Source organism: Lonchura striata, chromosome 1 (assembly GCF_046129695.1).
Source record: "Lonchura striata isolate bLonStr1 chromosome 1, bLonStr1.mat, whole genome shotgun sequence".
Taxonomy (NCBI): Eukaryota; Metazoa; Chordata; class Aves; order Passeriformes; family Estrildidae; genus Lonchura; species Lonchura striata.
In genome coordinates, this window is record NC_134603.1 from 22,770,418 (window position 1) to 22,785,773 (window position 15,356).

The window sequence follows — 15,356 nt, forward strand, 5'->3', positions numbered from 1 at the left end:
GCAGTCCTGTGAGGTATTCAGGCCCAGGTGGGATGGGGCTCTGAGCAACCAGGTCTAGCAGAAGATGGCACGGCAGCGAGGCTGGAGCTAGGCCAGCTTCAAGGTCCCTAGCAATCCAGGCCGTTCCGTGATTCCATGAGGGGAGGCTCCGGCCACTACGGCTCTTCCCGCATCAGCAGCTGAGGCCTTCCGCGAGGCTGTGAAGTGCAACAGGCGTTCAAAGAAAGCCCCTCTGCGGAACGAGGGCAGCAGCGGGGATGGAAAGGGCGGGAGGCAGCAGCCCCCCGGAGTCACCCCCCCGGAGTCACCCCCGCGGCCGGGCCGCCCCGCGCACCGGCCCCGCCCACACGCTGCCGGCCCGCCCGGCCCCGCCCGGCCCCGCCCACGCGCCTCGCGCCCGCCCCGCCCCGCCCGCGCCGCCGCGGTTCGGGCGCGGTGGCAGCCGCGGGGCGGGGCGGGCTGTGCGCGGCTCTCGCGAGAGCTGCCGCGGGGTTCGCGCGGGGCTCGCCGGGGCTCGCTCCTTTCTGGCGGCCCGGCCATCTTGGCGGCGCGTCTGCGGTGAGCGGGGCCGGGCCGGGGCGCGGGGGCCGCTGCGGGCGCTGCTGCCGGGTTCTGACCGCTCCCCTCCGTCCCCCTGTGTTCCAGGTACCGCCCGACCCCGCGTGAGGCAGCAACATGGTGGCCGCGAAGAAGACGGTGAGTGAGAGCGGGGCCGCGCCGGGCGCACGTGGTGGCGGAGCGGCGGGGCCCGGCGTGGCCTGGGGTGGCGGCCGGGGGTGCTGGGGGCCCGGGGCACGGCCCGGCGCGGCCCTCGGGGCTCGGACCGTGCCCTCCGAACACTGACCGCGCCCCTCGGCCGCCTCCCGCTGCGCTCCGTGTCCTCCGGTCCCTCCCGCGCCGTGTCCCGGTGCTTGCAGAGCCCCTGAGGTGGCTGCAGGACGGGAGAGGTGGTGCCGAGGGCCTGGTGCGGGTGGCGTTCAGGTTTTGCCTGTCCTGCTGTGTTCTGGCCTTTCTCAGAGTGGCTCTGACAGATCTGGCTTGGTTTCTTGGTCTATCTAACCTGTTGTCGTGAGCTTTACGCTCCCGTGTTTTAATATCAGCTCGATATCGCACAGTTACTTCTTTCTGCTGCCCTGTGTAATGCTGTCAGTGTGCGCCCTAAGGAGAGACGGATTCTGAACCTGGCTTAGATGTGCAAGGCAGAAGTGGTACGTACTTGGCCTTGACTAGCTGAGCATGACAAAAACTTGTCAGATACACGCAGATGTCGCCGATTTATGTAGATAGCAGCAAACGTGCTTTGAGATGTATTTACTGATTGAGAGACGTGGGGGTAAGAAAGAACTTTCTGAACTTGTGAAAGCACAGTATCAGCAATGCCCCTGTCCATAGGCTTTCTTATACTCAGGTAACTGACTGGTCTTTCCTAGTCCATGTTTCAGATTATAGGGAGATTATGAAAAATGTATATGAAATTTCTCTATTGTGTTCTCTATTGTTCTGAAAAGCATGAAGTAACACAATAATGCTTTCTTACATCTTTTTCAGAAAAAGTCCCTGGAGTCCATCAACTCCAGGCTTCAACTGGTTATGAAAAGTGGCAAATATGTGCTTGGGTACAAACAGACCCTGAAAATGATTCGTCAGGGCAAAGCCAAGTTGGTCATCCTCGCCAACAACTGTCCTGCTTTGAGGTAAGCACATGTGGGAGAAAACAGTTCTAAGTTGGGTTCTTTGTACAAAGGCAATGTGTGCTTCATGATGATTGCTCCAGAGACTTCATACAGAGGGCTTTGCTGGCATGTTCTAGAGTGCTCTGAAACTTGTTTGGTAGTTTGCTGTGTAATTATTCCAAGTCTAGAAGTGTTGAAATGCTTCCTGGTGTTTTCCTGGCTTTCTGATTCAAAGAAAGGCACTAGAGAAAGTACTGGAAGCTTTTCACACTTGATAGTGTTCACTAAGAGTAATGGGGCTGAATTCCTATATTTTTCCAAAATTAGTGTATTGAAAAAATAATTTTATATCTAGGAAAACTGATAAAAGATATAAAGTATTTGAAGCACACAATTTGTCAAAGTTAGTTATAAATTTGGAGTTCTGGCCAGTGAAACTGCTTTTTTGAGAATGTAATTTGTACTAACATCATGATGTTTTCCTCATTGAATACCTGGGCCGTTTTTGTTGTTGAGGGACGTTGTACAGGCTCAAGAAAATGTAAATTCAAAGCCCAGAAATTAGATAATTGAGAAATAGCAGGACTGTTGCAGTGGGCAGCAATCCCCAATATTAGTGTGGATCTGAAAATGCCTGGGAAACAGTATTGACTGCTAGACTCGCCTAGAGGAATTCAGAAGAGAGGGCAGCATAGATGGACTTTCTATTTTAAAATTAAAATACACGGTTCTTTTCTCAGCTGCAAAAACTGTCTCTGTTCAGTATCTGGACACCACTGGCCATCAACTCTCTTAGTTTATGCACTTTGGCACATAAAAAAGGCCTTTCAGAGGTCTGCAGGTGGTGAATCCTTCTACCATGTAGAAATGAGCTTGTGTAGGAGCAGCCTGAAGGGTTTGCTGTTACAAACCTTCAGCAGACATCTAAATAAAGGTTCCTAAGCCACAAGTGTGGAGTGATGCTGCCTCACAAGAAACAGCTGTTTCTTTGGGTGGGAAGGAAAAGTTAATGGTCTTAAGGTTTAAGTGTGGTAGGAGTTAAAGCTGCTTCTGTGTATTGCAGTTGGTCAGAATTGTTTGTGGTCCTGTTAACACCCAATTTTTGGATTTCAGAAAATCAGAGATTGAGTACTACGCTATGCTTGCCAAGACTGGTGTCCATCATTATAGTGGGAACAACATTGAGTTGGGCACAGCATGTGGAAAATACTACAGAGTGTGCACACTGGCCATCATTGACCCAGGTAATTCCCTCCTGCATTATGGGGGCCACATGAGGAGGAGTCTGTGGATCCTCCCTTCTCCTGTGAGTAGCAGCACTGAGCAAGGAATGAGCAGCAGTGATGACACACTTCACTTACTGCCTTTTTCCATCACGTTTAACACTTAAAAATTTCTCTGACCAAGATCCTGTTCTTTTCCAAGTCCTAGGTTCTTAGAACCTGGAAGGAATTCTGCTTCTTTTGCACATAGCTCTTCTAATGCTGAGCCCTGTGAGCATTTTGTCTGCTTGACAGTCTGTAGGGAGATTTCAGTGTCTGGGAAGCAACTGTATGGGAATGCTGAATCCATCAGCTAGGACAAGAGCTTGCACAACATACTGTTTACAACAGCCCTGTTGGACTGTTTTTAGTCTGAGACAAAGATTGTGACTTGTCCTGCTTCCCAGAATAATATGTAGAAAAATAATCAATAGGCATGTGGATATTCATCAAAGGAATGAAAATTACATTCAATAATTCATTTTAAAACTTTGTATGTAATTGCTGTGGTTTGGTAACAATCTTTGACCCAGAGAGTTGCTCAGATTCCTTATATAGAATGCTAAGTAGGTGACTTCCCAGAATGTTTTAAGAGACGAATCAATCCCTTGTTCTGTTTGTTGACCAGAATGCATACACATAGGTTTAATGATTTCCGTAATAACTTTAACCAACTGTTCCCCAAGTCACAATGATTTGAATTTCCTACTGCTTCAGGGAACTTAATTTATCTTGCTTGTATTCAAATAGTAGCTGTAAGCTTAATTTTCCAAACGTCACTTTCAGGTTTGGTTTTGGGTGGGGTGGGGGCTGCAAGTCAGTCCTAATGCTCTGTAGCTGCCAGTGCGAATATTCTCGCTGTCCTGATATTTCTGTGATCAGGGGAGGCTAGACATTCGCTATAGTAAAACTATGCATTGTGTCCTCCAGGACTAGATTGTTGTTTTAGTCCTGGCTTTGTAAATGCTGGTGACAGGTGCATAATTACTGTAAATGCTGTATTTGGATTAGAAAAACAGTTACAAGTGTTCTTAGCAATGTTAGCAGAATTACTTGCTTTTTTCCTAAACAGACTATCTAGAATCACAGTGGTGATTTTACGGGTGGGGTTTTTTTTCCTTAGTTTTATTCCTGAAAATCATCTTCCTGTGGGTCCTCTTGTAACAATACATTTTTGTTTTACAGGTGACTCTGACATCATTAGAAGCATGCCAGAACAAACCAGTGAGAAGTAAATGCTGTAGAGGTGTTATTTCTACAATAAAACTGGTTACAGATCTCTTTTAAAGAAAAATTTGTATTATACCTTTGTTGGTTTTAGGGAACAAACTATATAAATTAAGATTCCTTACCACTGCTATGCTTCTTGTTCTGTTAGAAATAACTTTCACATGGCAAAATTTGCCTTTTGTTCTGTAGGCATTGTGGATCTTAAGAGGTAAGTGAGGGAAGGCTTCATATGATTGTGGCAAGTATGATGCCAAATCCCAGCAGGCTGGGGCTTCCTTAATGTTTCATTTGGAGTGCTAATGCAAACACAAGGCATCACCTAAGGGACAGTAGCAAATTTGGGATGTTGTTGGGGAGCATAGAGATTTACTTACATTAAATATTTCACAACTGTTTTTACCAAGTGAATCAAGTAGTGATGTGCATTAGTCCCTTAATCTTTTCCTTCTAAGAGTACATCTCTGTAAAAGGACAAACAGGATATAGCTTCTAGATGTGTAACATACACTTTCGGTAAGATACCAGTTAACTTCACAAAGCTGTTTTTAAATCAATAGCCCTTTTTTTAGTTTTCTGAAGGTACTACTGAAGATAGATGAGCTGGAGTTCTCAAGTCACAATTGCTGAGAATGTCAGTATCTTAGAGATTTATGGCTTGTTTTGTTTGAGACCATGACTGCAGGATGTTCCTTATTATGAGGGATTGTTAATTGAGGTGCTAGTGATTTTCTGACATGGTAAAAGCAAACACCTAATGAAAGAATGTACCTGTAACCTTGCAGAATTCTAAAGTATGCCAAAGCACAAGGTATCTTTCAAAGCTTGCTGTTCTATGTCCATGCACATTCACCGTCTTGTCTGGTATCACTTAATTGCTTAAGTTTTGCTGCTCCTACTTCTGTTATAAAGTGAATGAAGTTTGGTGTTTCCATTTGGAGATGGTCAAGAGGCAAACTCTGAGGTGTGTCAGAGCAAAGGAGGAAGTGCTGGTGTATTTACCTATTAAACCACAAATATGGATGAGTTGCAGTCAAGGGAAGGGAGTGAAACTTGAAAACACTTCAGGTGGCCAGAATAGAAGCAGTTTGCTGGTTTTGTTTGTGTTTTAGTATTTAACCAGGTGTGCAGCTAGCTGAATTGACCAAGTAATAGTTTCAGAATTAATATACTACTTATAGTCAGGAAAGTTAGAGAATCAGTGAATACTGACCAAAGGCCAGCAGAGAAAAGTTGGGTAGTCTGGACATAAGAAAAATTTTCTGAAACTTCAAGTTGTGATGCCCTGATAATCCAGTGGACTTCCCACTTTGATAATTTAATTCCATCACAGTTTAAACACAAATGTGTAACTATATTTTTGCTTCTACTGATTCCAGTAGTAACTCTTGTTTGAAGAATCCAAGTCAAGCCCATGGCTGTGAATGCTGTCTCTCTTGTTCTATGTATGTCTATACATAGAACTGTATATACACACAAACTGCTTAAAATGCTAGGAGTGGAGGAGGGAAATACAGAAAAGCGAGTAAAAGAAATTCATACCCTAAAAATACTGTAAAACATGGAGGTTTCATTTCAGAAAAATAACAGCATTTTATTATTTTGCATAGCTTATTTCAGTTGTTCTGCTTAATTAGAATGTCTGCTAATTACTAAATGGTTTATATAAAAATTTCAACATTCCTTATCTGCAATCAATGCAAGACAACACATGGCATATAAATGCAAGGATCCAGAATATTCTTTTCAACTTCAGACACAAAGATGTTATTTTACTTTGAATCAATTTAAGAAAATAGCTCTGAGAAGTTTGTATATATAAATATACAGTGTAGCATACACTTAAAATTCTGATCAGTATTTTAGTCTGTTTTCCAAGTCTTCCATTCTCTTTGTCATTTCTTCCAGTGGATAAAAGTTAAGGAAAGCTACTGATAGGATTCATTAATAGAAAAAGTCAGCTACCTGATAGGATGCATTAATAGAAAAAGTAAGCTAACCTGATTACTATGCTCCATAAACATTCTCTTGTTTCTCCTCTTTGACTCCCAGTAGTGTCTCACACAATATTCTCCTGTATTTTCTTGTTCTGATTTGATCAGCTGAGTTGAGAAGCTGTGTGAAGCCCCATTCCTTAACAGGCATACCTTGTCATGGAGTTCAGACTGCAGCTTATTAAAAAGGCGGGTTCTACAAATGGATTGCTTTTCTCTATTTTAAAGGGAGGGTAAATGTTTATCTAGTTAATGCTGTTTAAAAAATGTTTTACTTAATCATATGGAAAACTGCACATAAGTAACAGTATATTATAAAACTATGGGGCTCTGAGACCCCGGTAAGAATGTCTGCTCCGCATGATCTGTTCCAGTCCACAGTTGTGACAGTGCTTCCCAGACAAATGTGGGATAGAGCACAAACTCCAAGGGATCTAGGGCTGTAGCAATGCAAAGTAGTGTACAGCCTCTCTTTCCTGATAAGCACTTTCAGTTGGCAGGAATTCTGTCTCCTGCAGGAAGAGTTTGGACCAGTATTGCTTACTTCAGCCCCTCTCTCAGAGAGGGAGATGCTGCAGCCAGGGGAAGCTGAGAGGAAGAGGAGGCCTAATATCAAACAAGATCTGAAGGTGCTGAGATCTACCTCAGAAGGATAAATTTGCTGCACCCTACTCCTTGCTTCTTTGATTAGAGTCTTGATTTCAGCATTTTAAGGTCTTATACAAGGGAAGATGGAGAACTGGGCATATAAATTGGGATCTTTGACACATTGCTGTTAGGAATTTTTTAGGGCAGACAGGCAAGTAGAATTTGGCCTCTTGAGTTTGGCCAGAACAGCTACATGTGCTGCTCCCCCCTCCATTGTCAGCAGCAAAATCTCTTGCTGGCAAGGAGCAAGGGTAGGCATCCTGCTTCTGTGGGTGTCCAGTCTGCCTGGACATTGGGTTTGGTAATTTCTCATCTGCCTGCTGTGGCAAAGTTACTCTGTGCATGGCAGCACCATGTGAACTGCTTTTTCTTCAGCAGCTATATTTCTTAGGTGTCCACAGAGACAAAGTTGAAAGAGTGGAACTGCACTTGACTTACTAACAGAAGTTAATGTAGCTGGACACAAAACAGTATTGACTGGTCCCTATAAATTTGTATTGTGTAACTGGAGCTACTTTTGCAGGCAGTTCTCCCTCCCTCACCCTCCAGATCTCTGGATGAGGACTAGCCAGCAGTCAGCAGTTCCAAGGACTAGTGTATCACCTCATACCTGAGCTGCTCCTGAGATAAGGCAGAGAAACAAGGTTTGTGATGAGGAAACTGGATGGTTCATACTCTGCAAAGCAGTGGTTGCACAGTGCTCTGAGGAAGTGCTTAGCACTGTTCCTATAAAAATTTCTAGTCTCTGGGTCAGTGTTGACAGGTTTTCCATCACTTTGAGCCATTGGAGTAAAAATCTACAGGGTTGCCTGCTCAAATGGTAAAGCAAAAAATTACATGTTGCTAAGGTTCTAAGCTTAGTAACTAAGTTCTTTGATTCTGAGTAAGCTTAGAGTTCCTCACAGCCCAGCTGCTGGACATTGCAGTAAAGAGCTTCTGAAGGGGCAAGAATTGGTCTCCTTTCTTGTCAGCATGCAGGTTGGAATGCTGCATGTCATATATCACTTAAGGATGTGGGAAATTACCTAGAAATTTTTCTCCAAAGTTGTTTGAAGAAGTCCCATCAGAGTAGTACATATGTTGATGAGCATTTGAAACACCTGGCAAAAACCTGACATGATTGCTTTCTCCTCCTTTATGAAATCTGCTTTGCCTGGAGTAATTTAATCAAGTGACTAGAACATAATTCCATAAAGTGTCTGCCAAAGGATTCCCTTGGGAAGGTGAGAGATAAGCCTGGCTGCTGTAGGGAAGATCTGAACTAGGCAGTGTTCTGTATCAGGTTACCAGCCACAGAGGGCTCTGCTTGCCTCCCTCTGGACAGACTGTTCAGAGTCTGAAGCTGTTCCTGTCTAGAAAGCACAGATGAGCTGTTGGTATCACTGCACTCTTCTGTTCAGAGAATAAGTGCTTACTGCTCTTGCTCACAGTTACACAACTCAAATAGATGTGATGTCTTCTTAGCATTTATTTGATCAGAAGCAGCTTTCATGAAGGAAATGGAATTTGCTGCATAAATAGTGCATGATGAGTTGTATTGCGACTTTACTGCTGTTGTTTCCTGAAACGTGGATATTGCAGGCAGTGTAAAGGCTGCTGCACTAGCAGCTCCCTTGAAATAGACTAACTGGGTGGCAGAAGCTAGTGATCTGTACTAACTTTTATCTGCTTTTCTTTTAATGCAGTATTAAACAAACCTGAGAACTCTGATTTTCCTCTTCATCTAGAGTATGGTTTTAAATGAATCACTGCATATGCTGCTTTTCCAAGGAGTTCAGCAGGGAAACATCTCCTGTACTCTGACACCTGTAGCCATTAAATGCTATTTCAGTGGCATCTGAAGAAGTAACCCAAAGCAAAGAATGTTAGTCTTGAATTTAACCAGTTGTTTCTTTGCTGTTCCTGAAGGTGTTTACTGTAAGGGGTTATTAAAATTCAAGATCCTTGTTAATATTTTGGTCCTTTCTATGAAGGAGAAGCAGATTAAAAGTTAAAGGCCTTACTTCTTGGAAACTATTACATAGTTAAGATTTTCTTTACAATAAATGATTTTAGCTATGGAGGCAGATTAGACTTGATGCAAAAACATTGTTTTAACCTGCCTTACTTATCTTACCTGTAAGAAACAGTTACTCAGAAAGGATATATCGCTGGGTGAGTTTTCTTACTTCACTGGTTGCATAGTTCTGGAATGTCACAAGATTTTCACATTTGCACTGGTCATTATCTTTTGAGGCTTTTGCTGAAAAACACAAACACTTAAGTATAGATGAATGCTGAATAAATTGAAGAGGATGGGGAGGAAATGACAAGGCATAAATGCAGAGCAGGTTTCCTGTTTTCAAAACAGGTCAACATCCCCAGGAACGCCCTGAGGCAGATTCTGTTGGTACTGGAAAACAGTACACAATGTGTAGTCCTCTGTTCAAAGAACAGTCTGGGTTATTCTAAACAAAGGGAACCCAATTACCTGTTGTTGAGTGGATGTGACTGTCTTCAAAAAGATACTTGTGGTGTACTGCAAGATGTGGACAGTCAATGACATCTGTGATGGCTATTGTGGTTGATTCAGGTCCTGCAGAAACCCCCCAAAACTCTAAAAATCAGACCCACTAAATTATAATTTTTTTCTACTTTCATGCACTGAGTTCTCCTTAATTAGTAAGTAATCTCACTAATTGCAGTGAGGATCATTCAAGGAAACGATTAGGGATACAAAGATAAGAAGAAACCAAGCTGTTAGGCTGCATTTGCTCTGTACATGGTATAAATTGTGGGTTGCAGAATTGAAAGGGAATTGTGAAGCTTCCTGTGAAAAACCGAAGTGATTGAAAGCTGAATATGCTTAAAGAGTGAAGCACAGTGTTGAAATACAAGCTTTCCCATGAAGTATTTCATTCAGATGATGTAAGAAGCGTGCAGCCATGCTTTTGTTACAGTGAATCTCCATTTTTCACATTGCAGGGTCATTCAGAGGGGTGAGGAGGCAGGGACATGGGATAAACCATTTTAGCTGAATTGTGAGAGTTCTCTACAGAAGGCGTAATGAAAAGGCAGCAGGAGAGGACACTTGAGTTAAAACAGCCAACCTGAAGGCTGTGGACCAGTCTTATGAAGCCTCCCAGATGATGCATCCTGCTGGTGAGGTGACTCTTTCAAGGCTGGTAGATAGAAATTTCCAAAGGAAATGATATCACAAAAGGAGCAATAAAAATGTTCACATTCTCTAGAATTGGAGATGTTTCTTGCCAGTAGCTTGATATTTGTCTCTCATAACACATAGAGAATGCCTTATACCTGTGCAGTTTGGAAGAGGTGCAGTGTTGATGGAAACTCCACAACTTGCCCTTCAACTCAGACTATCAGAAGGACTCCTCCAAAACCAGAAGTGAATATTTAATAATAGTGAAGCAATCTGAAATGACAGCAATCTACTTTGTGTCCTACAGTGAAAATTCTTTCATGTTTCATTATCATCCATCATCCTTTGGGATGAACTGAATAAGAATATTGCTTGATGAAAGAAAAAGTTTCTTTCTGTCCTTCTTCTTTATAATGGGAAATATTGATCAGGGGGTTGGGAGTTTTTAGGTAAGAAGGGTGCAGCAGAGTCTATTTGATACACTACAGTTGTAAGCAAAAATACACATTTCTAATTCACGAAGCACAGCCTTTAAAATGTAAGGATTTCAGAGTCCACACCCGGATCATTTTAGTCAAGAGATTGGGAGGAAACAAAACGTGTTGCGAGGCAGAACCTCAGCCGCTGTGTGCCCTACCCCGTCCTGCCGCCAGAGGGCAGAGCGGCGGCAGCCGCGGTTCCCCGGGCCCGCTCCCCGCCGGGAAATGAACGCTTCATCCTCCGCGCCCCCGGAGCCCTCCGCGGCCGGATGAACAGCAGCCTCTAACAACTGCACCTCGTGACCGAGCATGCCAGGCTGAGGGAGCATCTGGGACACACCTCCTCCTCTGGAACCTACAGCTCCTTCCCTGAAAATGAATGCACGGGAGTAAAAGATGACAGTGCAAACTTGCCTGATACACCGTGAAGATGCAGTAGGGAGGTGGAAGATGCTTCTGTGACATCCAGCTTTGCTTTAACTATTCCCTGCTGGTTTAGTCAGTTTTGACAGATGAATAATAATATACAGCTGTGCTAAGTTGCACTGGAGAAGAGATGAGGCCCTTTTGAGTGGAGGTTGGAATTACAGAGCATGAATATTAGGGAAGAATAGATGAATGGTTGAATAGGACCAGAGATGAGGCAGCAGAACTACAATATTTATACAGAGATATAGATATCTCTGTCTGTATGGGAACCAGCTGCTGGAAGGAGCTCCGATTTTGGAGTTCAGGGCAGAGAGGTGTGGGATAAGATCACAAGGGAATTAAATGAGAAGCAGAGTCTAGCTGAAGAACAATCAAGTGGGAACAAAGATGGTGAAGATGTCTGTTGTAGGAGAGATAGAGCAGGTAACGTGAATGTTGAGTGTTTGACCCTGGGTCATGATTTGCTCCAGAAGTTGCTCAGCTAAGGAGAAGGTTGTTTAAGAAGGGCAGAGAAACGCTATGGACACTGGCCTGGTATGGACACGTAATTAGGGACAAATGAAAAATGACAGATGCACTGGTAGAGGTGTGGCAGGAGGCCTCCAGTTTGGAATAGGAATTTAGCATTTAAGAAACTCCTCTTCAGGCTTCAGAAAGTAGTTGGGGCTTTGAGATTTCTGATCTCATTGCATCTGTGAAGCTGAATAAAACATAAGTAGTGACAGAGGCTGATCACCCTGAATCCCTTGGTGAAGTCAGTGCAATGAATAAATTTGTTGGGGAACAATGCTGAAGTTGGATGTTAGTTTTTAGTGTTCTGTTTTGTAACAAAACACAATTTGTTAGGAGGAGACTGAAAAAGTGTCATCAAAAGCAGTGTCTGATTATTTGATGAACTGATAACCATCCACAATTTGGAAGGAGAACAGAATGTTAACCAGCTGGCTGCTGAGTACTGTCATCTGATCAGGGCTGGGGTCTTGTGACAAAAATAGCATATGACCATGTAATTAAAAGCTCCCATAATGCACATGCTCAGGGCTGAAAGCTGCAATCATACTCAGTATGTATGACATTGCTGGAGCCTCGTTAGTGCTTCCAGTCAGATGAGAAATTAACATTAACCAGGGTAGTGAATGGGAACCTTCCGACTGAATTCCTTTTAATAAGAGGCAAGAGGAAGAAAAAAACTCCTATTTTTGCCTTTACTATTAGTCATCAAGAATAATTAATAGTAATCAGCAGCTATTTTACAAGGCAGATGCTTTCTTGCAGAATAAAAGAAAAAAGCCTAACCCCCCAAAAAATTTGGAGGACTTTGACATTAGTTGGAAACATGCAGTGCATCTACAGCTGGGATTAGGGATGAGAGGCTCTTTCAGTGAGTCCATGAGGACAGGATCTCCTCCTGTCCTCACAAGGTGGAGCCTCAGCAGACCTCAGCTAAGGACCAAAGCTGGAGTAAAGATAAAAGTCATTGCTATTGAAGAGGAGAAAAACTGCACTGTATACAACAGAAGGAGTTAAAAAAAGAACTTTTAGATTGTGTAACGGTTTGGAGGCAGACCTTCTGGTGGAGTGAGTTGATGAGGAATAGGTAGTCCTGGAGTGTCCAGAAAAACAAGGCTGGGTCAGTCCTCAGTTCACAGGTGTGAGGCATTCATTGCCTGTTGTTGAGAGAGGGGGAGGACAGGAGCTGAAGCACCAGTGCTGCCCAGTTACTGGAGGTGTAGACATGAAACTGCCACAAAGGGGCAGGATTTACTTATTTTCTCATCTTGTAAATAATGTAGTTAAAAGGAAAAAAAAAATGTGGTTGCTAACCACTGTTGTGGGTACCTGAAGGATGCATTTCCATTACTGAGCTCTGGGGTTTGCTGGTCAGTGAGAGTTATTGTGCTGGGGTTTGCTAATGAGTGAGAATTATTGTTCTGGCTGCCAGATAGTTTTGGGTTTGCCTTCTCCAAAAGCTTTTAAGATGACATGCTGTCATTGGAAGATTATCTGCCAAATAAGGTTAATTGAACCTACTTGGTTTTATATTATCATAGTATTTATATTATCATAGTATTATTTCAGAAAGGTGCAAATAGGACTTCTTAGGACTGAAGGACAAAGAGTATGCAAGCTAAGAAAGATCCTTAAAGTCTTTTTTACAGATGCATTCTTGAGATCTGTATAAAGAAATGTCCGGCAGCTGATTTTATACAAAATTGTAGAAGAAAAAAAAAAGGGCAAAATATGTTTGCTTTTAATTCCAAAAAAAACAGCCAGATAAAATCTAGTGTAAATTAAATCATCTTGCACAATTCTAGTCTTGCAACTAACATAATTCCATATGTTGTTTCTGAATTTTGCTTCAGGTTCCAGTTGAATGTACAAAAAAATACTGAGTCTTGGGAAGGTATGAGTGGGAGAGACTTGCTGTCCTCTCCCTGGATCCATAGCTTTCATCTCAGCTCAGATTCCCCTTTCCCTTTACAAAACTTCATCTGGGAATGTTTATATACAAGCTGTTTGTTCCAGAATAAATAAGGGTGCTTTCTGAAACAAACCTTTCACATTTGTGTAGCAAAACTCAGAGCTTATGCATAACTGAAATACACTCTTCATAGCTGTGAACTATTTTTAGTCTATAAATACACACAACAGCTCTTGACAATTTATTTTGCTGTGGTTTAGGTTTTTGCTGCTGGTCTTAGGATTTTTTTTTTTTTTTAATTCTCATTAAGATATTGCAAATCCCTGATTATTTTCCCAAATTCCTAATGAAATAGATTGTGCTTATTTGCTGGAGTGGGGTTCAATGTATGGCTAACTCAGCCATAGAAATACAGTGATGGATTAACAGTATATATTCTTCATGTATTAAAGGGCAGAAAAATCAAAAAAGCAAAACACTTGAAAACATTCATTTCTATCTCAAGGAAAATGGGATTTTGTTACCTTCACAGATTTGGGCTCTTAGCTCTTCACTTATGTCCTCCAGAGCTGTGAAATCCTCAGCATAGAAGAGATGTTTATATGATGGCTCAGATGCAATTTCCAGCAGTTCTTCCTCAATTGCTTTTCCTATTCCAATGGCATAGATGATTATACCTGGATTCAAAAGAAATTGCACATCCTTATTTTTTCAGCAGTTCTAATTCTAAGTACTTGTTCACCCATTAAAGGAAAATAAGAGAGAAAGGGAGAGCCCAAGAAATATATATTACATGTAACATTAAAATTAGTGAAGAGGCTTAATATGCTTAGTTACTGGGAGATTTGCAGAAACTCTCTTGTTTGCTGTAATTTGACATGCAGTTTTTATGTTAAAGAGATGACGCTTGCCTGGCCACTACTGATAGTAAATGGTCCCAGAAAGAGTATTACAAACAATAACGATGCAAGAGAATCACACAGTTCAGCTTCACAATTGCACTGCAAGTCCCTGGTTTCTGTGTGTCTGTAGGGTATATGCAATGCATCTGATTACTGGGTTGATGGGAAAACCTGTTACATATTAGCAAATGGGGCAGAATCCTGAAAGATGGCACTAATTTTTCGGAAAAATACGTAAGTGTTTCATTGAAATCCTCAGAGCACAATGAAACTTGATTCTTGCTCTCTAAGGGGCACTAACAGGGTGGAAGGCCCACATAGGAGAGTAAGAATGGGAAAACAAGAAATTTATGGGGCTAGAAAAGAAAAAGCCTTACAACAGGGATGCTCAGGAGAAGTATTTCCACAGCAGCAGTGCTAGGGAGAAGGTAAGTGAGGACGTGTAGTTTTCTTAACTCTAGAAGCAGGTAAGGAGGAAGTGGTTCAAAGCCCTCTTACCAGATACATTTTAAACAAGCAATAACTACAAAACATAGAGATCTTCAATAATCTCTTTGTCAGCAGTTATGTTTTTATGTTCATGAGCATGTGATCTGATACAGCATTTCTCCTTATATCAGTTCTGGCCTAGAAAGTGTCCACAACAAGTACTGATTTTGTGATTCATAGTACAGCTATGAGCTTCACAGCTCTTACATGATTCAAGAGAAGAAGCTGCCTTCTCTGGTTGGTTTCAGATAAAACTTGAGATGAGGAGTTTTGATATCTTTATTTTACATGAGGTGATAACTGCTGCACACTCACTGAATTGCAACTTTTAACATTTTGCTGAAGAATCATGGGCCTGATAATACCACAAAATATAAATTTTCCAAGTTTTTAACTTCTAGCGTTTCTCCTTACTTTTCTTCATGAGTCTGCCTACCATTGCACTTTAGCCAGGAAAGGAAAGTGTTTACCAGAAGCTAATTCAATTTAATGAATGCACCAGTCATGCTGACGTTATTGCTATTTAAAGACTTGGGGATATCAGTGATAAAGTATTCAAGGTCCATTTCATATTGAGCATTACTCTATTGGTTATGCTGCAGTTTCACAGGGAGTAGATTTGGCTTGTAGCATTGCAGAGTCAGTGTAAGCAGTCCAGGACTGAGGTTTCATTCAGCAAGTAAGGAAGG

At 42.3% G+C, this 15,356-nt stretch overlaps 2 protein-coding genes and 1 non-coding gene across 3 annotated transcripts in view; 2 read left to right on the forward strand and 1 right to left on the reverse strand.

Annotated features, from left to right (window-relative positions):
* The first annotated feature begins 479 nt into the window (after positions 1-479).
* On the forward strand, positions 480-4,289 carry RPL30 (ribosomal protein L30). The gene is made up of 5 exons (XM_021543257.3): positions 480-558; positions 646-696; positions 1,549-1,694; positions 2,787-2,917; positions 4,121-4,289. The coding sequence occupies exons 2-5, from the start codon at positions 676-678 to the stop codon at positions 4,168-4,170; spliced, it is 348 nt and encodes a 115-aa protein (XP_021398932.1). The 5' UTR covers positions 480-558; positions 646-675; the 3' UTR covers positions 4,171-4,289.
* Positions 3,779-3,913, forward strand: LOC116183345 (small nucleolar RNA SNORA72). Its single transcript, XR_004147945.1, has one exon. It is a non-coding gene; the product is annotated as a small nucleolar RNA SNORA72 (small nucleolar RNA).
* Positions 4,290-5,907: 1,618 nt separating the features above from the next.
* MATN2 (matrilin 2) overlaps positions 5,908-15,356 on the reverse strand; it is a 58,057-nt gene continuing 48,608 nt past the window's right edge. The window contains exons 23-27 of the mRNA XM_077782796.1: positions 13,801-13,953; positions 9,894-9,965; positions 9,275-9,379; positions 8,951-9,046; positions 5,908-6,069 (exon numbers count right to left, since the gene is read on the reverse strand). Coding sequence (XP_077638922.1) covers positions 6,017-6,069; positions 8,951-9,046; positions 9,275-9,379; positions 9,894-9,965; positions 13,801-13,953 — 479 coding nt within the window. The 3' untranslated portion in view covers positions 5,908-6,016. The remainder of the gene's footprint in view (positions 6,070-8,950; positions 9,047-9,274; positions 9,380-9,893; positions 9,966-13,800; positions 13,954-15,356) is intronic.